Source organism: Dendrobates tinctorius, unplaced genomic scaffold, assembly GCF_039654945.1.
Source record: "Dendrobates tinctorius isolate UK_male_01 unplaced genomic scaffold, ASM3965494v1 ptg000036l, whole genome shotgun sequence".
Taxonomy (NCBI): Eukaryota; Metazoa; Chordata; class Amphibia; order Anura; family Dendrobatidae; genus Dendrobates; species Dendrobates tinctorius.
This window is the reverse complement of record NW_027361704.1, coordinates 19942628-19969976: the sequence shown is the minus strand read 5'-3', so window position 1 is coordinate 19969976 and position 27349 is coordinate 19942628. Positions and strand designations below refer to the sequence as shown.

Here is a 27349-nt window from a genome sequence, read left to right as displayed (position 1 = left end):
ACCTTTAGTGGAGGCCCTACAGGGGTATCTACGCAGAGGAAAGGAGTAGGAGAGCGCTATATGGTATAGGAATTCACAGCTGAGTACCAAGGACCCAGCTGTGATCTTACCCCACCGGTGCTCCCCCTTAGGTCCAGCGCTGATAAGTCCCACGTCCTGTGCCCCCCGGAGACTGCTGTGCTGCGTTCTTCCAGGTGCAGCAAGATGGCCACCAGATTCTGAGGTGGAGGAGGAGGGGGGCGGAGAGCTGGAAAAAGGGCGCGCTGGGCCATGTAAAAGCGCGCCCCTCCTGCCTCGATCCGCCCCTTCTATGACACTGCAGTATCATTTTCGTCATCCGGGGGGCGGGAATGGGGCGGCGACTTCGGCTAGGCCGAAGCAGCGGCCTAAATTTGAGGTCTCCTGCCCAGCAGGGCTCCAGGACGGCGCGGTCGTCCGCGGGGGGGGGGGGGGGGTCGGATTTAAACCAGACCCCCCCAGAATGAAAGGAGGGCTGGCGGTGGGGCCATATATGTGACTGGGGCCCTGTGGAGGGTCCCTTGGGGCACCATTGCTGCAGAGACCGGGGCGCAGGGAGCCCGATCTCTGATAAGTGCCGTGCCTCGCTGCACCTCCCCCGGTCCCAAAAGGAGCCCACAGGTGGACTGGGGTCCCTGGTGCCTGGTACAGGCCCTACCTGCGGTGTCTCAACCTAATACCCCCAGAGGGGGATTAGGGAGGGTGCTGCAGTCACCGTCAGGGGGCTTCATCGTCGCCTCGACCTCGACCCAGAGCCGGATGGAACTGAGGAAGGAGGGGGGTCTCGACCTCGAACCAGTACCCGAGGGACTGGTGAGGGAGCAACATGGGGAAGAGCCACCTCGACCTCAACCGGGTACCCCTAATAGGGGACCGAGGAGGGAGCCATGCCGGGAGTCTCGCTGGAGACCCTCTTTTCTTCATCTGTAGTCCTTTGGAAAAAAATCCAGGAAAAAAGACGGAGTAAAAAAAATCTTAGGTGTGCCTCCTGCGACACTAAGCAAAAACTGGAGAAGGCTGACGCCGTCCAGGGGTGTATACTGCAGAGGAGGAGCCAAAGTTAATCTTTTTCAGATTATGCATAGTGTCGCCTCCTAGTGGACAGCAGCATAACACCCACGGTTCTGTGTCCCCCAATAAGGCGACAGAGTAAGGTACTGTACAACGCAGCAGAATCCGCACCGTGTGCACATACCCTAAAACTAGTCCAGTCAACAGCTGAGATTTTGCTATGCTCGCAATGTGAACACTCTACATTATGAAGCCACATTTCCCTGTGATTTAGGAATGAAAAGTTTCATGTCATACTTGTTCTTCCATACAAAACCTGTCCTGTAGATAAGAATGGCCTTTCCACACCTATCCCTCACAACGTTTACCTGATAACCATGAATGCATACGACTTAGTAAAGAGCTTTAAATCCTGCTCTTCTGTAAGTTTACAATATGGAGTTAAAACTCCTGTAATCTAGCATGAGCAAGTCAGGTCCCTGGCAGTAAGGCACAGCCAAAGACCCTCGGAAGAATACTGAATCCGTTTATTACTGGCCATTAAAGGGAAGCTGTTATGTCCGATAACATGCAGCTATCAGGTTCATTTTCATCAGGCTAATAGCATTCCGAAGGTGCCTGGCCGCTGTACTGCAAGTATTGCATCCATGAGAAAGTGAACTTTATTCCTCCAGGGAGCTGCCAGCTTTCAGTCATCACTCACTATACTGTGGTCAGCAGCTGTAAGCACGCCCCAGCACTTTGGCTGACAGCTCGCTCAGCAGGGGATCAGTGCACAACCAGCTGTCAAAGTGCTGCGTACAGCAGATGTCTGAAGCTGCGCTGCTACACCTGCAAGACAAAGCTCATTGTCCCCACAATGCTGCACTTTCCACACAGTGGCTGGCAGCAGCTATCTGTATAATGCTATTAACCTGCATATTAACCCAATATCTGCTAACACTAAGTTAATAGCATTATCCAAACAAACAGGTTTCCTTATGGGGATTAAAGCCGCTTTTGGTAAATATTCTGGTCTAATGCACCCTGTTACGATCATACTTTGTCACTTGCCCCCACTATTTTTGGGTAGGTGGTTCCTTTATAACATTACGGGTGCTGGATTTTTTTTCCGATTTCAATGCATACATTGCACCTGACCTTGTTTAACTGCTTACCTGCTCTTAAAGGCTCGCTCACACGCGAGAGAATCGGGACCATTGTGCTATTGACACTGAGCTCAACCTGTCAGAATTGGATCCAACTGTCATCTTACGGAGATCAGATTCTGTCACATGAGAGCATTGCAGCACAGGGTCTCTGAGCTTACACTGCATTAGGATAACACCCAAGTGCAGTCTAATGCTTCACACACACCCATGCACTTGTATGGTTGCACGTGATCGGAATATCTGAGCCACTCGCAGCATGCTGCAATTGTTTTCTTATGTCAAAACGGTATGAAAAAATAATCACAGATCTGCACTGCCCCATAGTGTAACACTGGGCCGAGTGCTATCTGATAAAACATTTGATACTACTCTGCAGTATTATACACTTATATGAGTGATCCCTTGCTTAAAAGACGGTCTCTGTTATACCTGTATGCACTTTGGACAGACGGAAGTGCAGAAACTCCCAATGTTGGCCATTTAGTGTATCATCAATGAAATAGAATTTTCTGAACGTACAGTGCTCATTTACTACATAGCTCCATTTCTGCCAATATGTTATAAGTAAAAGTAATTGTCTCAGTAAGGCTAGTTTCACATTTGCGCTTTTGAGCGCAGTGATGGCCTGTGCACGGCCGCCACTAAGCCCCGCCTCCGCCGATAGCTCCGCCTACCGGCGCATGACGCTGCATGCGTCCCCTATCTTTATCACTGGGGGCGCAGGCCGTGCGCAGTATGCGTTTGGCGGCGCATGCGTCCTTTTCACAGTGCGCCGAGCGCAACCAAACTGCAGCAGGTTGCGTATGGCGCTGGTCGGCACACTGTCAAAAGGACGCATGCGCCGCCAATCGCATACTGCGCACGGCCTGCGCCCGCAGTGATAAAGATAGAGGACGCATGCAGCGTCATGCGCCGGTAGGCGGAGCTACCGATGGAGGCGCGGCAGGGGACGGGGCTTAGCGGCAGCCGTGCGCAGGCCGTCACTGCGCTCAAAAGCGCAAATGTGAAACTAGCCTAATAGGAAGCTTGCTCCTTGGCAAAATGCTGGGGGAGCAGATTTTTCACATTCACGTATATCCACCACAATTTGATAACTTGCAAAATCTGTACATAATAGGCAGCGTTAAGACATTTGTACTTTTCTAGAACATACGACATACCTTGGCTCTGTGTTCAACATTAGCTTTCCTATCCAGGAGGAGACTCACGACTTCAGCTCGTCCCTGAAAGCATGCTAATGTGAGAGCTGTATTGCGATTGGTCTCAATCTGAGCATTAATGTCCGACCCCATATCAAGAAGCAGTTTAACTGCAGGAACGTGGCCATTCATAGCAGCCAACATTAGGGGAGAAATGCCCAATTTACTACCAGTCCTGAAAAACAAAACAAAAAATAACCCTCACAAAACTCATAAGACATACCATTAGCTGAGCGTTAACAAGGGAATAGAAGTACTTGTAAAACCGTAACATGCAGGTAATCCATTACCTAGAATTAATTTCTGCCCCAGCATTTAACAAAATCTTGATAATATTGACATATCCACCAGATGCAGCCAAACTGAGCGGTGTATAGTCTGAGACATTTCGGTGCTCTTTGTTGGCTCCTCGAGACAAAAGCAGCTCAACAACCTGTCATTTCAAACAGAAAAAAGCATTTCTTGGTTACAATGCAACTTCCTAATGAAACTAAACATTTTAAGTTTCTAAAATCCATGATATAAGTGTATGACTGCTAATGGATGACCCCATCAGGCCAACCTACAGTATATAACAGAGCACCAGGGAAGATATTCCCGACTCACCTCTTGACGCCCCCCAGAACATGATAGAGACAAAGGTGTGTCCTTGGTGCGCTCAGACTGTGCCTCAATATCCGCGCCCTTATCTAAAAGGATTTCAACAACTCCTGCATGTCCAGCTGTAGCTGCCAAAATCAGAGGCGTGAAACCTGAAACATAATGCAATTAAATGTGAAATGGCAAATAAAAACGGGTAGCAAAAAATGTAGTTATTACACTTCAATAAAAGTGGCTGTGTTAGTAATAGGGATAGCAATGGTTCAGTATTTCAGTTCCATTTACATGGACAATATGGGACGACTGACTTACTTTACTGTGCCCACCGTAAAGAATTGCTTGTTCATGTAAACTTTTTCAGAGGCATAGGCCTATTAACGAATATGTCTTGCCTGTCCATGCATCCAAGACCACATGTCTTAGTGCTAGCCGATCTTTTCTCAGACATGGACCCCATTGAGTTTACCCATACACGCAATTGAGTTTCTCTTATCCATACACGCAGCAATGGGTCCTAGTCTCCGGTATGACACTCAGAGCATAACCTGTTCTCGTTTTTTTGGATCAGATTTGGTCACTGAAGTATTTGTGGATCCGTAACACCAATGAATCTAAGAAGACTGACTTTGTACTTCAGAGTTCCATCTACGTTTTATCTATTTTTACTGCATCGAGTTAAGAATCAATGGATAAACAGGCCAGACTGCCTATCAGAAAAAACAAATGAGAAACTGAGGCAACTATCATGACATCTTAGGAGGAGGGGCAGGAAGAAATCGGCCCATTTCCCTTCGATGGTAACATTCACTACGTCAGCCGTGGACTCACATGGATTTGCAGTGTTAATAAATGTGAGCCAAGCTGCCATTTTTGGCAATGGCTGCTAAAAACAAAGTACGGCACAGTGCTGTTCTGCTCCAAAAACAGTTTACAACAGTTGATGCAGCTGATTGTTGTGGAGCTCCTTCCCAGAGACCAATCTGAAAATGGATTACATACTGTATCTTAAGGATAGGCCAAGGCGGACAAGCCTTGTACATGAGGGACACATCGGTAATTGACGTTTCTTATGCCAGTTTTGATAAACTGTGCGCTGCAGTAGGATGAGCAAAACTCATTAATCCTTTCACGCCAGAGCTCGTTTTCTGCTTTGTGACCATGACAACTTTTACAATTTTGACCACTGGCACATTATGTGGTAATAAAATTGGCTCAAGAGGACTGGATTTTCCAGTCTGGCTCGTGTCGACCATATAAATTTCTCTTTTGTATGCACTATATTTTCTTTTGAAACATAAGAAAAGGAAAATCCAGTCTTGTTGAGCCAGACTCCATTTTTTTTCTTTAATCCTTGATGGCAGGCCAGGGCAAGGCCAGTGTCTGAGCCCCAAGTAGATGAGTATAGAGCAACTGGGTGAGCTGGAATCTAGTTTTTAGAATAAAACTGAATCTCAGTAATTCTGAGTGTTTTTTCATTACACATTGTACTTCATGATAGTGGTAAGATTTATTTGATATGACTCGCGTTTATTTGTGGGAAAAAAAAAACAGAAATTTGGCGAAAATTTCACAATTTTCCAACATTGAATTTTCATGCCCTTTAATCACAGAGAGAGGTCACACAAAATACTTAATAAGTAACATTTCCCAGATGTGTACTTTGTGTGACATATCTCTGATTTAAAAGCATGAAAATTCAAAATTTTAAAATTACGAAATTTGAAATTTTCGACAAGTTTCCGTTTTTTCCACAAATAAACAAGTCATATCGAAGAAAATCTTACCACTATTATGAAGTACAATATGTCACAAAAAAAGAAAAACAGTCTCAGAATCACAAGGATCAGCTAAAGCGTTCCAGAGTTATAACCACAAAGTGACAGTGGTCAGAATTGTAAAAATTGGCCTGGTCATTAACATGCAAACCACCTTCGGGGGATAAAGGGGTTAAACCAGAGTGTTGTGTTACACAAAATAGGTAATAAACATTTCCCACATGTCTTCTTTACATTAGGGGAATTTGAGAGAACGCTGACCGCACTACAAAGTGATATATGGGATCACTAGCTACACACTTAGTAAGGCACAGACAAACTACAAGCATGAACAAATTGGAAATTAACAGAAAAAATAGTCATAAGCAAATAAGCCCCAAAACAAAGATGCACCCCAAGGAGTAGTAAATGGGAAAGAGGCAAATATTTTGGTATCCTACAGATAGAGGCTACAACACATGCTATAGAAGGACAAAAAAGCCCCAGGAGAAGGCTTTACAATTAGGTCCATATATATTTGGACAGAGACAACAACACTTTTCTAATTTTGGTTCTAGACATTACCACAATGAATTTTAAACAAAACAATTCAGATGCAGCTGAAGTTCAGACTTTCAGCTTTCATTTGAGGGTATCCACATTAAAATTGGATGAAGGGTTTAGGAGTTTCAGCTTCTTAACATGCGCCACCCTGTTTTTAAAGGGACCAAAAGTAATTGGACAATTGACGCCAAGGCTATTTCATGGACAGGTGTGGGCAATTCCTTCGTTATGTCATTCTCAATTAAGCAGATAAAAGGCCTGGAGTTGATTTGAGGTGTGGTGCTTGCATTTGGAAGGTTTTGTTTTGAAGGAAACATGCGGTCAAAGGAGCTCACCATGCAGGTGAAACAAGCCATCCTTAAGGTGCAAAAACAGAAAAAACCCATCCGAGAAATTGCTACAACATTAGGAGTGGCAAAATCTACAGTCTGGTACATCCTGAGAAAGAAAGCAAGCACTGGTGAACTCATCAATGCAAAAAGACCTGGGCGCACACAGAAGACAACAGTGGTGGATGATTGCAGAATATTCTCCATAGTGAAGAGAAACCCCTTCACAACAGCCAACCAAGTGAACACCACTCTCCAGGAGGTAGGCGTATCAATATCCAAATCTACCATAAAGAGAAGACTGCATGAAAGTAAATACAGAGGGTTCACTGCATGGTGTAAGCCACTCATAAGCATCAAGAATCAAAAGGCTAGACTGGACTTTGCTAAAAAAAACATCTAAAAAAGCCAGCACAGTTCTGGAAGAACATTCTTTGGACAGATGAAACCAAGATCAACCTCTACCAGAATGATGGAAAGAGAAAAGTATGGCAAAGGCGTGGTACAGCTCATGATCCAAAGCATACCACATCATCTGTAAAACACGGCGGAGGCAGTGTGATGGCTTGGGCATGCATGGCTGCCAGTGGCACTGGGTCACTAGTGTTTATTGATGATGTGACACAGGACAGAAGCAGCCAAATGAATTCTGAGGTATTCAGAGTCATACTGTGTGCTCAAATGCAAACAAACTGATTGGTCGTCATTTCATACTACAGATGGACAATGACCCAAAACATAAAGCCAAAGCAACCCAGGAGTTTATTAAAGCAAAGAAGTGGAATATTCTTGAATGGCCAATTCAGTCACCTGATCTCAGCCCAATTGAGCATGCATTTCACTTGTTAAAGACTAAACTTCAGACAGAAAGGCCCACAAACAAACAGCAACTGAAAACCACCGCAGTGTAGGCCTGGCAGAGCATCAAAAAGGAGGAAACACAGCGTCTGGTGATGTCCATGAGTTCAAGACTTCAGGCAGTCATTGCCAACAAAGGGTTTTCAACAAAGTACTAGAAATGAACATTTTATTTACAATTATGTAATTTGTCCAATTACTTTTGGTCCCTTTAAAAACAGGGTGGCACATATTAAGGAGCTGAAACTCCTAAACCCTTCATCCAATTTTAATGTGGATACCCTCAAATGAAAGCTGAAAGTCTGAACTTCAACTGCATCTGAATTGTTTTGTTTAAAATTCATTGTGGTAATGTCTAGAACCAAAATTAGAAAAATGTCTCTGTCCAAATATATATGGACCTAACTGTGTAAGGCCTGTAGGTAGATGTTGTAAATAAAGATCACACGGTCACACCATGACATGCAGGGAAGGAGCCTCAAGCTTATCGCCACAAAGTGTGGCTTCCTCAGGGAAAAGTAAAGAGGAACAGTGGAACCCCTTAAAAATGACCCCAATTTAGAAACTAGACCACTCAAGGAATTTATCTAGATGTGTGGTGAGCACCTTGAACCCTCAGGGGCCATAAAAATTGTAACATTTTTTAAACAAAAAATGTTATTTTAGCCCCATTTTTTTATTTTCACAAGAGTAACGGGAGAAAATGGATGCCAAGATATGTTGTGCAATTTTTCCAAAGGACACAGGTACCCCATATTTGTTGGAAAACAACTGATTGAGCACCATCATGTGCCCTTTCTCTTTCCAGCCCTATTTTGGCTGGAATAGGTTGTGGATGCCAAGTAAGAATTGAAGAGCTCCTGACATGTCAAAACAGCAGAAACCCCCAGAGGTGATCCCATTTTGTAAACTACACTTGTCAAAGAATTCATCTAGGGGAGTAGTATTTTTAAAACAGCCAATTTTATACAAGTTTGTGAATTGCTTGAGTAAAGGAAATATTACTATTTTTTCCACTAAAATGTTGCTTTGACCCCAAGTTTGCAATTTTCAAAAGGGCTATGACAGGAGAAAATGAACAGTACAATTTGTTATGCAATTTCTCCTGAGTACATCAATGCAGCAGTGGATTTTGCAGAGTGAAAACTGCAAACTGCTGTTGTAGTTCCAGTACGCTTTAGTGCCGAGGGCGTTATTCGCAGCTCATGCTTCTGGAGACATGCACCAGTAAGTTAGGCAGGCTCGCATTACTACAGAAATGCCAAATGTGGGTGCTATATGTGGATTAAGCACACTGGGACTCAGAAGGGAGGGGGCAATTGGATTTGGGAGCGCATAATTTTCTTAATTTCTTTTTAGGGGGTCGAGGTGGGAGGAGCCATAGCGCTTTTCCAAATTGTGTTGACACTGTTATTGGGAACATTTTACATAACATTTGAGATCACATTTATGCGGCGCTCAACGCTGAGCACTTACTTTGGGGATCCCATCTAAATCTCTGAGTGATGTGACAGATGAAACCCCTGAGGCAGCCACTCACTATATTGAGGCAGGAGAGTTAGTCTGGACTCCATCTGGCCTCCTCTGTTCAGCAGGTGTCCTTTTCAGAGGTGCACAAAACTGGCGGACTGTGCTTTTATGTACGACTAAAAAAGATGGACACCGCCAGATTACAGGTCAGTGTCAACAGTGCTTCAAACTGCCTCATAATAGGTAATCTTCCGCTGGGAGTTCCGTCTCAATCTCGTATTTCAGAGATTTACACGGAAATCCCGGAGTAAGAGCTCAGCCCAGGATAAACGTGAGCCGAGCCTGTGATCTTTGTGAGGCAAAATAAACAAATCAACAGCAGGTGAAGAATTGTTTTTATTTTTTATGCAGTTATTTGTGCAGTATAAGTGATTAGGCGACTATTGTTCGGGTAGGTGAAATTACAGCGATACTAGATTTATATCTGGTCTTTTTGGTTGGCTGCTGTCATACACTAAAAGATGCTTTTTTTTTTTTTTTTTTTTTTTTTTTTTTACACAAAACAAGTTTTGCAACACCATATTTTGAGAGCTATAATTTCTCCATATTTCGTCCGACAGTCATGCGATGGCTTATTTTTTTTGAGGGACGAGTTGACATTTTTATTGGTACCATTTTCGGGCACATGACATTTTTTGATTGCTTTCTATTCCAGTTTTGGGGAGGCAGCTTGAACTTGGAGTGTGTTAGTGGCTAACCCAAGTTGCAGCCCCGACTAAGAATTCTAGGATAGGTCCCACTGGTGCTACATCCCACAAGGGTTCCCCCAGGAAGTCTAGGAACTTTTTGCATGTTCTACCGTAGATTTGGGATGTTATAGGTTTCCTACTTTTCAACAGGGTGAAGACTAACCCTGGAGAGAATCCCTGGCGACTCAGTAGCACCCTCTCAAATTCCAGGCTGCTAGATGGAAGCCTTTCACCTGAGAGTGGACCACTGGTCCCTGGGAAAGCAGGTCTGGAATCTCCGGTAATATCCATGGATCTGTCACCGACATGAGTCTCAGAAGGGAGAACCAAGGCCTCCTCGGCCAAAACGGAGCTATAAGAATTATTCTCGCTCGATCCTCCCTGATTTTCCTGACCACTACTGGGATCATTGTTAAATCGGGGGAAATGCATAGGCTAGGATGAACTTCCAGGGTATTTGTAGGGCATCTACTGCGAAGGGGTTTTCCCTTGGATTTAGTGAGCAGAACTTCCTGACCTTCCGGTTGTGTGTGGTAGTGAACAGGTCTATTTCTGGTTTGCCCCAGGCCTGAACTATTTGTTGGAAGACTTGGGGGTTTAGGGACCATCCCCCTTGTCTTAGGTGCCTGCGACTCAGGAAGTCTGCCTGTATATTTTCTACCCCCTTTATGTGCAGTGCTGTGATGGATAACAGATGTTGTTCTGCTAGCTGGAAGAGTAGATCCGATATTTGTATGAGGCCCCGAGATCTCGTTCCCCCCTGGTGATTGATGTAGGCTACTACTGCCTGATTGTCCGTCATGACTCGGGTGTGGCGGCCCCGAAGTAAAGGAAGGAAATGTTTCACGGCTTTTTCCACTGCCCATAGTTCTTTTACATTTGAACCGTGATCCTTTTCTAGCGAGGACCAGGTCCCCTGTATTGAGTGGGATCTCAGGTGTGCTCCCCATCCTGTGGCACTCGCGTCTGTTGTAATGATGCCCTCGACTGGTTTTTGCCACGGGACACCAGCTGTTAGATTCTTTTCTACAGTCCACCAGAGCAGGGAATCTCTTACAGCCATTGAGAGACAGTTTGCCTTCTAAATGTCCTTTTAATTGTTTGTGCTGACAGAACTTCCCACTGTAGTTGCCTTAAGTGGTACTGCGCCCATGCTACTGCAGGTATGCATGATGTCAACGAGCCTAAAAGGGACATTGCGTTCCTCAGTGTCATATTTGGTCTTTGTATTGCTGTGCGAGCTAGGCATCTTATCTTGGTCACTTTGCTCTCTGGTAGGAGACAGCGTTGTTGCTCGGAGTCCAATATCAACCCTAGGAAGGATTGCTCTTTTACTGGGGTTATCCTTGACTTGGGGATGTTTACTATCCATCCTAGTCCTAACTAGAATTGCTATCACTTCCTTCACTTGATGTGCGCAGTGGGACTCCGACCTCCCAATTACAAGAAAGTCGTCTAGGTATGGGACGATCACTATGTCCCTGGAACGAAGAAAAGACATTACTTCGGCCATCACATTGGTGAATACTCTGGGGGCTGTAGACAGGCCAAACGGAAGGGCTGCGTATTGGTAGTGTTTCACCTGCCCCTGGACATAGTGCGCTACTCTCAAATATTTTTGATACTCCCGATGAATTGGGATGTGATAGTAGGCATCTTTTAAGTCTATCACTGCCATGAGGCAATGCTGGAACAGGATCTTTGTGGCCGTGTTGATTGACTCCATTTTGAAGGAGCAATTGTTTACCCACTGATTGAGTCTCCTCAGGTTGACAATGGTTCTCCAAGAGCCGTCTGGTTTTTGTATTAAGAAGAGGGGGGAGTAGAACCCCCTTCCTTCTTCTTACACTGGGACTTCCTGTAGGACTTGTTTTTTCACTAGTCCCAAGACTTCCATCTCCAGGGCCAGCTGTTGCTCTTGGGCTTTCCTTCTGGGTGTCATTATGAAGGTATGCCTGGGCGGACGGATGAATTTTATTTTTAAACCGTCCTTTATTATGTTTAGGACCCATGTACTGGGGGAGATATTTGCCCAGACGGAAAGGAAGAGAGAAAGCCTTCCCCCTACCTCCGGCCCGATGTGAGATTTTTTGGAGGAACTGGAGGGCCCTTTAAACATATAGCCCGATCCTCTTCTTTTTTTAAAGTCCCAGCTTTTTCTATCTCCCCGGGGGACGAGCCCTGTTAAATCTCCTCCTCCGAAAGGGCTGCTTTTTAGGTTCTTCCGGAAATCGGGGAAAGCTTTTCTTCCTATCCCCCGCATGTTCCAAAATTTTTTCTAGTTTTTTTCTGAAGAGGAATTGGCCATCGCATGGAATGGAACATAACCTATGTTTTGATGGTAAATCTCCGGGACACCCTTTAAGCCACGGGGCTCGTCTTGCTGCATTTGACAGGCTTGCTGCTCTGTCAATCTTGCGGAATCTGCAGAGGAATCCGCTAGGAAAGCCGCTGCTCCGTGTACCAGTGTCAGATTAAACAGAATTTCGTCCCTAGGAACTCTATCCCTGATCTGGTCTCCTATTTGTTGTAGCCAGACGATGAGGGCACGAGCAGTACAGGTACCAGCTATCGCTGGCTTTAATCCACCTGACGAAGCTTCCCAGATATGTTTTAGGAAACCATCTGCTTTTTTATCAAGCGGGTCTTTCAACATGCCCGAGTCCTCTAATGGTAGAGATATCTTTTTAGAGGATTTGGCTACGGCCCCATCAATTTTTGGGACTTTTTCCCAGGTCTCAGAATCCTTTTGTTCAAAAGGGTACCTTCTTTTTGATGTAGAAGGCAAGCCCCTTGACCTCTCAGGTTTTTTCCATTCCATGTCAATTAGGGCCTTTATTTTATCATTTACAGGGAAGGTGCGTTTTTTTTCCTTTCTCCAATCCTCCAAACATCATATCCTCCAATGATTTAGGAGTCTTTTCCTCCTTAAGGCCCACTGAAGCCCTAATAGCTTTGACCAGCTTTTCCACATCCTCTGTTGGGAAACATGGACGGCCGCCTATATCGCTGTCCGAGGAGGATTCTGAGGACTGAGTAGAGGAAGAGGAGGTGGAGGAGGACAAGGACAAGGATCTTTCCCGCCCGTTCTGCCCTGGCGAGGCCTCTGAATCAGAATCCCTTCTATGACCTCTATTATCCTTTTTAAGGGCTGCCTTTAGGGAACCTTTCACCTCATGCTGTATTAACGCCTTAAGGCTGGTTACCAAATCAGGGGTTTCCTCCTGTATAGTTTTATTTATACCGTCAGCGCAGAGGTCTTTCTGCCACTGATCTGCCAGCTGGTGTTTGGATAGGGCGCATTCTCTATTTTTGGTTTTGCTGCTGGCCTTCCTTGACCTCTAGTGATCAAACAGAGAAAAAAGGAACCCCGTTACTATAAGGGTGACATTCACGTAGATCACTCACCACCGCTGTCAATCAGGGGTACCGATCTCGGAGGCTCCTCAGATGCACTCGTGACGTTTCTTCTGGACGTCTCAGAGTCATGCCGGTCGCGTTTACGACTGCCGCTCCCACCACTCGAGCGGCTGCTCCTGGTATGCTGGCGGCCCGGCCAGGCATCTGGCGAGACCTCTTGCTGCTGTCGCTGCTGCTGCTCATCTTGCCCCACTTCCATCATGAAGCCTTTGGCATGAGTGCGTCTTCTGTGGTCATCCCCCTTATGTAAGGGAGATCCACTGCACTCTCTGTCTCCTCCGGTTACCCCCACAGCCCCTCCCCCCCCCCCTGCCATGCCGCCGGGATCTTATCTTGCCGGCCGGCGTTTTTCCCTATGGGCGCCGCCATCTTGGATCCTGGCGCCGCCTCCCGAAGTCACGCGGGCATGCCCCTTCCCAGCGTGCCCTGCGTGTGACGTCAGAGTGGCGCGACCCATGGCAGAGCCCCAGGACCCCAGGCCGTGCTGCTTCTGCGCCAGCTTGGACGCTGAGCCCCCGGGGGACCCACGGACGGCGCTTCCCTCTCCCGACGCACGGCACCCAGGACCCTGCCTGTTCTTCCACGCTGGCACATGATCTTCAGTACACGGGTCCCTGTCAGGACAGGAAACCCAACTGAAGCGAGGGAGAGGTACCACCCCTTTTATCTTCAGTAGGGTTCCTGTCGTGACTGGGCGGATCCCCTCTCTCATGTGTGCAGTCATGGGAGACGGGAAAAGTGAAAATGCTATAAGTCACAAAGTCTTGTGAACAGTTGTGAAAAAATTGTGCAACATTTACAAGGTATGCCATAATTCTGGAGAAACATCTTTACATCGGGCTTTTTGTTTATCATGGTCTTGCAGAAAATATTTGGATGTTTTGGGTTGTCATTATGATTTAAAAAGAGAAAATGCAGTAGAAAGAAAATAAATGGCTTCACCCAACCACTAACCATGAGTGGAGAAAACGTTTTGGTGTTATCATTAATATTCACTGAAAAAAAGCCAAGAAAGTAAAAATTCTGCCAGCATATGTAAACATTTCAGCACAACTGTACATGTGTGTCTACACAACCTATTGGCCAAGTAATGTTGGTCAGCTAACGACCTTCCTCATTGTATTACCTTTGGCCAATCATATAGCAATCCGGAAGCTTCTCCTGCCCTCCAACCAAGCCACAGGGTTACTGAAACAAGCTTGGTAACTGGCTCACCCAGCCTTTCAAGAAAAAAGCAATATGTACACCATCAAATCCATAAAACTTCACAAGTCTAAGACATTGGATGCAAGACGAGCAGGTGCCAATTACTTGGCCAGTATACTACACCTTGGCCACTAGGTTCTGTAGAAATACATGCATACATGCATTTTCAGCAAGACCATAAAAAGAAAAAAATGTCAATTATGATTATTTGTTACATCTTTTAATGTGTACCTTTCGGCAGTTTTAGGCTAGTTTCACACTAGCGCTTTTGAGCGCAGCGACGGCCGCCGCTAAGCCCCGCCCCTGCCGTGCCTCCGCCGGTAGCTCCGCCTATCGGCGCATGACGCTGCATGCGTCCTGCGTCCCCTATCTTTATCACTGGGGGCACAGGCCGTGCGCAGTATGCGTTTGTCAAAAGAAATACTCAAACACAAACAGGCTGAAATAGCCCATTAAAGGCATACTATGTGTTCAACCTGTATGTCACCGTTTGTTGAAAAAGACCTCAATATAGATCCATCGTAAAAACACTATGAAAAAGGGGGTGGAAAAAAACACTAATATACGACCACAGATCCAATATAAAAATAGAATCTCTTTATTTGACAGGTATGCAGAACAAGACAAAAACAGTGTGATAATACACATAGAATAACCACGTGGCATGGAAAACGTGGCAGACCCCACCCAGGAACTCATAAACTTGTATTACAAGTCAGATGAAATATAGATATGTACATATACAATACATTTATAGGCACCTAAATTCCCAATACTTATTGTAAATCGCATCAATCGCTGATCAAATCAACCCTAAAGGCATATCATAACATCCCAGTGAGCCAATAAATCACTACCCCATAAAGATCAAATAACTGCCATCCAAGGGAGATTATAACAAGAATATAAGTGCCACCGTCATCTCCATCATACCGAGATCGACATAATATAACTCTGGCAAATATACCAGTCCTAGTTATGTTACCTCACAATGTCGCTATTGCAATGTACACTCACTGGCCACTTTATTAGGTACACCTGTCCAACTGTGTGTTAAGACTTAATTTCTAATCAGCCAATCACATGGCGGCAACTCAGTGCATTTAGGCATGTAGACATGGTCAAGACAATCTCCTGCAGTTCAAACCGAGCATCAGTATGGGGAAGAAAGGTGATTTGAGTGCCTTTGAACGTGGCATGATTGTTGGTGCCAGAAGGGCTGGTCTGAGAATTTCAGAAACTGCTGATCTACTGGGATTTTCACGCACAACCATCTCTAGGGTTTACAGAGAATGGTCCGAAAAAGAAAAAAAATCCAGTGAGCGGCAGTTCTGTGGCCGGAAATGCCTTGTTGATGCCAGAGGTCAGAGGAGAATGGGCAGACTGGTTCGAGCTGATAGAAAGGCAACAGTGACTCAAATTGCCACCCGTTACAACCAAGGTAGGCAGAAGAGCATCTCTGAACGCACAGTGCGTCGAACTTTGAGGCAGATGGGCTACAGCAGCAGAAGACCACACTGGGTACCACTCCTCTCAGCTAAGAACAGGAAACTGAGGCTACAATTTGCACAAGCTCATCGAAATTGGACAGTAGAAGATTGGAAAAACGTTGCCTGGTCTGATGAGTCTCGATTTCTGCTGCGACATTCGGATGGTAGGGTCAGAATTTGGCGTAAACAACATGAAAGCATGGATCCATCCTGCCTTGTATCAACGGTTCAGGCTGGTGGTGGTGGTGTCATGGTGTGGGGAATTTTTTCTTGGCACTCTTTGGGCCCCTTGGTACCAATTGAGCATCGTTGCAACGCCACAGCCTACCTGAGTATTGTTGCTGACCATGTCCATCCCTTTATGACCACAATGTACCCAACATCTGATGGCTACTTTCAGCAGGATAATGCGCCATGTCATAAAGCTCGAATCATCTCAGATTGGTTTCTTGAACATGACAATGAGTTCACTGTACTCAAATGGCCTCCTCAGTCACCAGATCTCAATCCAATAGAGCATCTTTGGGATGTGGTGGAACGGGAGATTCGCATCAGGGATGTGCAGCCGACAAATCTGCGCCAACTGTGTGATGCCATCATGTCAATATGGTCCAAAATCTCTGAGGAATGCTTCCAGCACCTTGTTGAATCTCTGCCACGAAGAATTGAGGCAGTTCTGAAGGCAAAAGGGGGTCCAACCCCTTACTAGCATGGTGTACCTAATAAAGTGGCCAGTGAGTGTATATAACCATGTTAACCCAAAAAGGGCAGCATGACACTAGGGGTCGATAATAGTGGCATCTTACCAAAGTGTGCCGGTGGGTGAGAGAGTCCTGGGGGGTCCGCGAGTCTGCCCCGATGCACGTTTCGGATGCTCGTCCTTCGTCAGGGGGCGTCATATTAGTGGTTTTTTCCACCCCCTTTTTCGCAGTATGCGTTTGGCGGCGCATGCGTCCTTTTGACGGTGCACCGACCTGCGCCAAACGCAAGCTGCTGCAGTTTGGTTGCGCTCGGCGCACTGTCAAAAAGGCGCATGCGCCGCCAAACGCATACTGCGCACGGCCTGCGCCCCAGTGATAAAGATAGGGGACGCAGGACGCATGCAGCGTCATGCGCCGGTAGGCGGAGTTACCGGCGGAGGCGCGGCAGGGGGTGGGGCTTAGCGGCGGCCGTGCGCAGGCCGTCGCTGCGCTCAAAAGCGCTAGTGTGAAACTAGCCTTAGCATGTTAAACTGGACATATTATGGGATGACGGCTGCCAAGCTGAATACAATTTTTTTTTAAAAGTTTTCGTCTACTTTATGAAGACATTAGCTTGTAAAGTTTGCATTCTAATTTACCATTTACCCAAGGGGACGTTATTAGTTATTCATCTTTGGTGTCGCTGACTTCTTCCCTTGCATGACACTGAAGGCTTTCGATTATGATTGATCAAACAGGGGAAAAAATAAAACACGCCTAGAAAGCAAGTCAGGCCTGTGTGTGAGACATGTGATGACACCAATCTGCCCTCCTCACTGATGTCCCTGTCAACATCTAGTGTGGAAAGGGCAATAAAGTAGAGCAGTGTCTCATTACTAACACCTCTACTTTCGCAACATTGCCAACACCATGAGAGGACATTTCAGATTTTTTTCCTGTGACTTGCTGCTGCTTTCTAGTGCATTAAGGAAAAAACGTGTAATCACAAATTAAATACAGCAGGAGCATTGCCAGCTACACCATTTCACAGATAAATGCTTGGGGCTGCAAGGACTAACTTAATTTTCTCCCTGTAACTGAACATTGAACGAGAAAGCCACATTTATTTTAAGCTGTATTTACCTGCCGATTTGCACTAAAGCTACAGGAAAACAGCATTTTTTTTTGCCAACAGGTTATCTTTAAAAATACCCTTAGCTACAGAAGCAATCAAAATAAATACACTGATTGGTATTTAATCTTGCAGACTCCAGCGTCACTCGTATCACAAACCACATCCCCATGAAGGGCGAATAAGAGGTTTGTTGGCAATCCCTCAGTATTACTGCAATTGCTTGAACTTATTCACCTCTGCATGTGAGCAAGCCTCAGTGTAGCCCAGCTTTGGTAAATGATTTAATGCACGCACCTTTTTTGTCTCGGTGTTCAATATTAGCACAACGAGTTATTAGGACAGATACAAGCTCCTCATGGCCTCCAGCACAGCCGAGTGTTAATGCAGTATCATGATTGCTTTCAGTCTGTAGAGAGGAAAAAAAAAAAAGGGGGGGGGGGGAGCTGTCACATTTTAATCCAATCTACATAAGTATACAAAATTTGCTTTGCAACTTACGTGTGCATCTATATCCACTGATGTAAAGGCTGGTAGCAAAGCATCTTGATCTCCATTTGCTGTAGCTGACTGGAGTACAGAAGAAGAAACTGTTGTAGATGGGTCACTACCGGACACAGAAAATATTTTGTCGGATACACCTAAATGGGGAAAAAAGAAAATAGATTGGTATGTACAGATAAATGCAGACAAACCTGAAAACCCTAATCTTATGAGTCCCAATGGCACAGCTACTGATTGCCAAGCAAAGCATTCCTTCACCCTCTTTAGGACTTAAAGGGAATCTGTCACCCCTTTTTTGAGATATCATTCAATTGTGTGTCACATAAGGATTCTCTTAGTACTTTTTTTTTTTTTAAACACAAATTTTATTTCAAATTTTCATAGACATTGCTTCATTTCACATGACAAGTCATTTTTCCAATAAACAGACAATAACTGTTTATCTATCATCCTCCCTTCCTACCCTCCCTTAAACAAACCCTCTTCCTCTTACATTTTCAATGGTCTCCCCTAGCAACTTCGCACACATGTTATGTCTAGACCACTTGTAAAACACAGATTGCAAGCATCACCTCTGTAAAATATCACCACACATTTATCCTTTTTAACTCCTGTCCCTACCAGGACCTTACACCTCGCCTTCATTAGCAAACTTCAGATTCCCCAAATTGTTTTGGATGTCTTCCAGTAGGTACCATTCAGTATATTTAAAGGGCCTTACTATTCTCCTTATTTCCTCTTCATCACATTGTCTTACTATGAAAAGCCTCCATTTTTTAAAGAATTTACCCGTCAGACCCTCCTTGTTCCTTTCCGCCTCCAGCTGTTCGATTCTGAGTAAAGATTTAATCTGTCCCATCACCTCTTCCATCGACGGCACACTTCCCTCAAGCCATTTGGACAGTAGAGCCCTCTTACCTATCATAGCCACCCCATGAAACAATTTTGGTAATTTGGGCCTCTGTTCCTCTCCTCCTCTTACTACCTGTCCCTTGTTCCTATAATGAAAGATCCACAGCAATGGATCCATTTCAATTTCCACACTCCCCACTTTTTGCATAAATAATTGCAATCCTTTCCAGAATTTCTGGCTCTCTGGGCATTGCCAGATCCCATGGAACAGGTCTGTTTTTGGCAATTTACATTTGGGGCACTGAGTCACTCTGTTTATCTGTTGTGTATTTGGGATGTTAAAACCATAAATTGCTCTATGCATCAGTCTATATTGAGTGTCCCTCCAACCTTCATTAATCACCTCCTTCCTCATCTTCATCCACCCCTGTAATATCTTCTCCCCTGCTTCAGAGTCACCCAGTTGTCTTGCCCATGCTCTCCAGACTTGTTCTGGGCAGATTGGAATCAAAACCTCCCTCAAAGCTTTATATAATGCTGAGATAGAATTCTCATGTCGGTCTTTCATAATAATTCTGTCCAAGTCATTCGTCACCTGTTCCATTCTAACATCCCTCAGTTGTGACATTAGCCCCTTTTCTATCTGTTTGTATTGGATGATTTGAAATGTGGATAGCCCATATTTTGTCACGATTTCCTGGTATGTCAGCCATCTATTCTCCACCTCATGTATTAGATCTGTCACCCTTTTTATCCCCTTGTTCTTCCATTCTGAAAATAATTTGTTGTCTCTCCCCGCTGGGAAATCTGGGAACCTCCATATATCAAGATGCTTGGATATTCTCCAAGACAAATTGAATTTTTTCCTCACTGCCTTCCAGGCCATCACCGTATCTCTACATACCAGTGAGTGTTTAATGTTCCTTGGTATGTTGGCCAATGACGTGTGTAATAGTGCCCCTAAATCCCAGGGTTTACAAAACTCACTCTCCAAACGTATGTCAGAATGCCCATTTGTCTTCCTCAACCAGTCTATGGCATGTCTCATCAGGCATGCCAAATTATACCCTCTAATATTTGGCAGTTTAATGCCTCCTTGTTCCAAAGATTGCATCAATTTTTCCGTTTTAATTCTCGGTCTTTTCCCCCTCCATAGGAATGTCGAAAATGCTTTATTCAATCTATTTATGTCTGTATGTTTCAACAACATGGGGATGGTCTGCATTGGGTAGAGTAACTTTGGAAAGCACATCATTTTCAAGAGATGATTTCTACCTAGCAGAGATAACGGTAGCCCTTCCCACAACTTCAATTCCCGTTCTATTTTCTGTATCAAAGGTTTGTAGTTTAAGTCATACATCGATGCTGACGTACATCCCATCTGTATTCCTAGATATTTAAGATGTGACTTTGCTATTGGTATCCCACATATTTCCCCCCTTGTTCCATGTGCTACCATTAGTGGCATCCTTTGCCCACAGAGAAATAGTATTTCACACTTTGTTCTGTTCAATTTAAAACCTGACAAGCTCCCAAACGCCTCTATCTGTTTTATCACTTTCGGTAGGTCCCTCTGAGGATTGTTCATGAATAATATAATATCATCCGCAAATAGCGCTGAGTGCAGTCGTTCCTTCCCAACACTAATGCCTTCGAAACAATCTCCTTCATTTAACAGTCGAGACAATGGCTCAATGGCAAGGTTAAACAGAAGGGGTGACAATGGACATCCCTGTCTAGTCCCTTTGTTCAAAGGGAAAGACTGCGACAGGAACCCGGGCGTTGCCACCCTCGCCTGAGGATTCGCGTATAATACTCCTATAAACGTACGAAAGGCTCCCTCTATCCCCATATTGTCGAGTACCGTCTCCAACCATGTCCACCCCACGCTGTCGAACGCTTTTTCAGCATCAAGCGTGACCATGGCTGGACATTCCTCCTTTCGAAGATCCCTGTGTCTAATAGCATCCATTACCAACATGGCCCTCCGCACATTTGTCACCGCTGCCCTCCCTTTAACAAACCCCGATTGTGCCGGTGAAATTAAATCAATTTGGCCAAGATTTTAAGATCCTGATTTATTAATGAAATTGGCCTATAGTTTGCTGGATTGTCTAGATTCTTATCACCCTTGGGTATCAATTTTATGTACGCAGTGTTGAGATGTCCCGAAATTCCACATCCTCCCAGTATTTTATTGTACATTCTAGTCAAAACCGGCGCTATCTGCTCTCCCATTTCTTTATAAAATTCCCCATTGAACCCGTCAGGTCCCGGTGCTTTGTGTATATTCAAATCCCTTATTACCGACTGTACTTCCTCTATTGTTATTTCCGCGTTCAATCTAGACAGCTCTTCCGAATTTATTTGCGAAAGTTTTATTTTTCCCAACAGATCACTTCCCCTGTCTCCCGTCTCTTCCCCCCTGCTATATAAATTCGCATAGTACTTCCCCAAAATCTCTGTAATCTCCTTTGGGTTTGAGGATTTGCTCCCGTCCGGTCTAGTCATATTAGTTATCAAGGTCATTGGTCGTCGTCCTTTCGCCAGATTGGCCAATAATTTCCCCGCTTTATTGCCAAATTTGTGTAGATCAACTTCCTGTTGTGATCGTATCAGGTCCTCTCTTTTCCCCATCCAAGAGTGAAATTCCTGTCTCGCTGCCTTCCACTCCTCTTTAGCACTTTGTGTCTTTTTTGCTAAGTACCCTGCGTATTTCTCTCTGAGGGCCTCGCTTGCGTTTTGGTATTGTTTATGAGTATGCTTTCTAAGTTTAGCTACATGTCCCATCAATCTACCTCTCAGTACTGTTTTTGCAGTTTCCCAGAACAACATTACATCCGCCGCATGTTCACTATTAGTACTTCTATAATCATCCCATCATTCGATCAGAGTTTTGGCAAATTCCTTGTCTCTAAGCAAAAACGACGGAAACCTCCACAGATAATCTGTCCCCCTCTGTATTGTATCAGTGATGTCTAAAAGCACTGGGCTATGATCCGATATCACCATATCCTCAATAACCACATCTCTAACCCTATGCATCAAAAGTTGGTCAACCAAAATGTAGTCAATCCTGGACCACGCTTCATGAGGATGTGAATAGTGAGTGTACTCCCGGTCATTTGGATGATGCAATCTCCAGCTATCTTTCAAATTTGTGTCCTCCAAAAGCTTGGCCATTAAACCTTTTACCTCTCTAATCGGCCTACCATCATCCCTACTATATCTCTTGTCTTCCCCCCTTGATACCACCGCATTAAAGTCCCCTCCAACCACCCTTTTGAGTTCCGTATCCTTTTCCAATTCCTGAGTGATGAAGTTAAAAAAAGAAGTTTGTTCATTATTGGGGGCATATATGTTATGTATACCAAATTCTCCCTGTGGACTGGAAAGCTTGATGAAGATATACCTCCCTTCCTCGTCATTGGTCTGAGACACTATCGTGTGGTTAAAATTTTTGTTGATCAAAATCATCACCCCTGCCTTGCGTCCCGTGGAGCCTGACCCAACTACTTTTCCCACCCATAGTTTTTGCATACGAAAGAAATCTCCCTGGGGTAGATGAGTCTCCTGTAATAATGCTATATCCACTTTCAATCTTTTGAGGTGCCTCAATATCATCATACGTTTATGTGGTGACTTCAATCCTTTTACATTCCATGTCACTATTTTAACCATTATCCCAATTCCTCAAATATGTCAAGTCGCCATGTGGTCTTTCATATGTGTGGTGTTTTGCTTCCTTCAAGCGTTCAGTGCGCTTATGCCGTTGCATTCCCTGTACCCATCCACCCTTCCTGTATCCATTAACAATTAACAACCCCTCAACTATCCCCCCCTGTACAATCAAATGTCTCTGCACTCCCATTTTTTCTGTGATGCTCCTGGCTCCGCTATTCTCCCTCAGCCATTTAATTAAGAATTATACGTAGTCTATCCCTCATTCATTTATTACCCAACTAACCCAAACAAGGCCTTCTTGGTCAGTAGTCTAGCCAACATATAGCACCCCCTCCCTCCTTTCCCATGCATAATATTTGTCATTACTGAACCCAGAATCTTTCTTCTTCCCAGCTTTGTGGATACCTCAACATCCAACAGAGGAGTTTATCAAATAAAAATATAAATGCGAAAGAAACCCGATCCCCCCCAGATATTAGTACTCCCCTACCCCTCAGAGTAAGCAAAACCCCAATATCAATAACATCTGGAGAGACGAGAGGTACCAGTAAGAAGAGGCCACTTCAACCCCCACTATCCGTCAATCTCTCCTCTCATAAATCCCTCAGTTCAGTCTTCAAACCTACTCCCCAGAGTCTCTCTCAAGGCACTCCCCTGTCCTGGTTTCCCGACTTGTGTGACGGCGATCTTCGTGCCTTAGGGTTCTCCATGTGAGGCTCCTTCCCTTCCTCTCTCCTTTCAGTCCATTCGTTCCAGCCCTCCTCCCGAACCTCCCCTTCCCTCTCCCCGTGTCGACCACCCCTCCTCTCCGGAGATTCACTTGTCAGGTTTCTGTCCTCCATCTCCTCCATCCATCTCTCCGCCTCGCTCAAGTCCTTTGTCACAAAAAAAGATCCATTTCGTTTTGTCACTCTCAGAAGAGCAGGGTAGAGTAGTTGAAACTTTATACCCTTGCGGTACAGTGTGGTGCATATCTTGCTGAAGGACTTCCTTTTCCGGGTGACCTCTGCCGAATAATCCCCAAAGATCAATATTTTATGTCCTTGAAGAGACAGTGGGGTCCTTCGTCCTCTAAATGCTCGCAACAACTCTTCTTTGTCCTTGTATTCCAAATATTTTATTATGACTTGGCGCGGTCTGGCTGTTCCAGTCACCCCTGCATTACCCTCCTTCCCGTCCGCTCCCCATGCGCCCGTGTTTTCTCTTACAGGGCCCACTCTGTGCGCTCTTTCCACTCTGCATCTGTGTGTCAGGCCCAGCGCCTTGGGAAGCTCTGCTTCACAAATGTTATCCAGCTGCCGCATGGTTATTGATTCCGGTAACCCCACCAGTCTTAAGTTGCTTCTCCTGGACCGGTTTTCTAGATCTTCCAGTTTGTCTTTCATAGCCTGGGAACCCTCCTCCATCTCCTTCATTTTCCCCTTTAACATTGTCACCTCATCCTCTGTATTAGATAATCTTTGTTCCAGCTCTGCCACTCTGGCTCCCTGCTGTGTGATCTGTTCTTTAATGGGGGATAGCGCCACCCCCACCATGGCCTCCAGGGACTCCTTTACCTTGTCTGCCAGGTGTGCTGCCACTGCTCCTGCCAGGCGATCATAGTCTATGAGCACGTCCGTTAACTGACTGCTCTGCTGGGCTGCCGGCTGCTCATGCTGCCTTCTCCCCTCCTCCTCCATCAGGCTCTGCTCACCTCCCTGCAGACCGCTGTATCCCGCGTCTGCCGCGCCCGCCGCCATTTTGAGATCTCGTGCTGCGTGGTCTTCCCCAGCAGCTCCTGGCTTTAAATGCTTGCCGCCGCTCCGGAGAAGGTACCGCTCCATATACCGGCGTCTCCTACTACTTTTCCCTCACTTCCCGCTGTCTCCCGCAGCCTTGGGGTGATCTTTGTCGGTCTTTGTAGCTGAGGGGAGCGCGGAGCTCTGTCTCCTGCGTCCTCACATCACAGCGCCGGAACCGGAAGTCTCTTAGTACTTTTGCTTCCCCCTGACCCCACACCTTTCATGCATAAATACCGTTTTTATATTGGTTCAGATGTATGTAAACTGCCACGGTCCGGTCCGCTGGGCGAGGCTTATTCAACTGCTTTCCCCCCCCCCCCGTCTTGCTCTACACAAGAAGAAATGCATAGAGCAAGACAGGGAGGGGGGAGCAGGTGAATAAGCCCCGCCCAGTGGACCGGACAGCAGCAGTTTACATACATCTGAACGATATAAAAAAGGTATTAATGCATGAAAGGTGCGGGATCCAGGGGGAAGCAAAAGTACTAAGAGAATCCTTATGTGACACACAATTGAATGATATCATTATATGATACCTCAAAAAAGGGGTGACAGATTCCCTTTAAAGCGGTATTCCAATCTCCAAGATCCTATGAATCGCAGTGCTGTAATTTTTTTTACAATTCCAGAAAACAAGTAATGTTACAGACTTCCAGTCATAATCACAGGTATGAGTCTCCATAGTAAAAGACAACACGCTAACCATGTGTAGTCTGATCTTGCAGTCGCCCTCCAATCTGTCTCCTACTTTTTGCTAAACTACAGAATGAATTTGAGAAGTAGAGGTCAGATGGGTTACAGAATCAGACTCCACCAAGTCTGTACAAGACACACATTGGTCTGTAGACCTAAAAGGAAACTGACATTATAAATCAATATACATTCATTGGAACAAAAAAGTAAAAAACAGTTACGAAGGTAGAGATATATAGCTTTCATTTCTCTTATATACAATCTCCCATATGGATAAACTTGGTCGTAAGTGCAAACACTTATTTTTACAAATCATATGCTGTCACCCACTACCACAAAAGTGCAGATGCCAGAAAATCTACACTTGTTACATGCAGATTTTCGCCTTTCAGTTTGTTTTTCACACCAGACAAATGTGACATGCAATACCACTTCTACCACTTAAGCATTTCATATAGACTGGTTAATTTTTGCCAGTTCTTACCTGCCATAATGTCATCAAGAGTATCATTTAGCATTTGGGCAGGCGAAGCGATCATTAAATTTTCGGCAACTTGAGCTGACATGATATTACTACTGTCAGGCGTCTGTTCCAGGGCGACATTACTGCAAGATATGATCGGTTCACTAGAACCTATTCCTGAAAGACCCAAGTCATTCGATAATTTTGGCGCCATGTCCATAGGTGGCAAAACCCTCTCTCCTTCACACGACTGCAAAAGTACCGTGTTGCAAACTGCACTTAATTGATCCAAGTCTTGACATTTCTCATCGGGAAAAATTACCTCTTCGACTATTAATGTAGAACTGCTAGGTAGAGAACAAGGGGGGAAAACAACAGTTTCTGGGTCAGGAGCATCTTCCAAGTTCTCTTTGCCAACTTGATGCTGCGTTTTCATCTGTAATTGCCTTTCCACTTTTTGAAGTTCTTTCAGGATTTTCTTTTTCTTTTGAACCTGTTCTTCTCTGTTCTTTTTTAATTCCTCAATTTTATCTTTATTTAAAGGTTCGCCCTGAATCAGTTCCAATGATTTTAGTTGTGCTCTTTCTATAGCACTAATTCGCTGACCAAGTTCATTTAGCTTTCCTTCAGTTTCCTCCACTGTGCAATCCGGAGGTTGATATTGCTGGAGAGGACATCTTGGTTCTGTGTCTGAAGAGTGGAGATTATAAGGAGCCTTCTTGGATATACCTGTACAAAAATGAGAGTTTGCACACATTGATAATGCATTTTTCTACAATGTTCATGTTATTGATCAGCGTAGAGCTAGCATTTTATTTTGTATGCCAGCATTACTGCAAGACAAAATTTACAAGACAATAAATAACATGAGGGTGAACTATGCTCACATCACATAGGATTTAAAGAGTTATTTCCAACTCGCTTTTGGCACAGCCAAAGCCTGAGTGGTGATAAGGATTTACCTGTCTGATATTGCAGGGCAGCCTTATTCTAGTGACCTGTTCAGACAGTCCATTGACAGCAGTGGAAACATGTCTTGTATAAACAGACTAATCTTAGAGAACAGTTTAATACTTCTAATGTCCCACAGATGTAGATTGAGACCCAACAGCAGGGGGTGGGGGATTCAGGTGTAAAATCTGCAAATAACTAGGCAATACCATTCTCCTGGTCATTAACCGATCAAGATCTGACTAAAGAGGGCCATACCCCAATGACAAAAGTAACCATATTAACCCCTTTTTGAGCCGAGCTGCTTCTTTTTTAGATTAGTTCTCACCCTCTTCACACAATTATATTGAGTGGTAATATAAACTAATATTGATGGCCTAGGAGCCATCCATTTTATCCCTTACCCACCACAACCAATTTTAGTGTTTGTACGTTTTGTTTCTTTTTTCCCTTTGCTTCTATATATTCTACATACATTAATAGCTTGTTTTTTTGCAGGATGAGTTGTAGCTTTGAAGTTTCCAAGTGTGGTGAAATCGCCCCCAAAGACCCCCATTTAATTCCTCAATTATTGTAGGGGTTTTGATTTTATGGTGTTCATTGTGTGATGAATATGACATGTAAGTATGATTCTTCATTGTGTGATAAATAGGACATCAAGTATGATTATTTGGGTCACTATGATCACGGCGATACCAAATGTCTTTTTTTTAATTTGGTGGTGAAAAAAGATCAGAAGTTTGTATTGAAAATAAAATTAAAAAAAAATTAAATGCCTCAGAATATGGTG

At 44.7% G+C, this 27349-nt stretch overlaps 1 protein-coding gene across 1 annotated transcript in view; it reads right to left on the bottom strand.

Moving 5' to 3' along the window:
• Window positions 1-27349, bottom strand: part of LOC141087894 (ankyrin repeat and KH domain-containing protein 1-like) — a 292502-nt gene that overhangs the window by 70363 nt on the left and 194790 nt on the right. The window contains exons 15-20 of the mRNA XM_073573744.1: window positions 25630-26337; window positions 18133-18272; window positions 17929-18040; window positions 3986-4131; window positions 3670-3812; window positions 3341-3554 (exon numbers count right to left, since the gene is read on the bottom strand). Of these exons, the coding sequence (XP_073429845.1) occupies window positions 3341-3554; window positions 3670-3812; window positions 3986-4131; window positions 17929-18040; window positions 18133-18272; window positions 25630-26337 (1463 nt within the window). The remainder of the gene's footprint in view (window positions 1-3340; window positions 3555-3669; window positions 3813-3985; window positions 4132-17928; window positions 18041-18132; window positions 18273-25629; window positions 26338-27349) is intronic.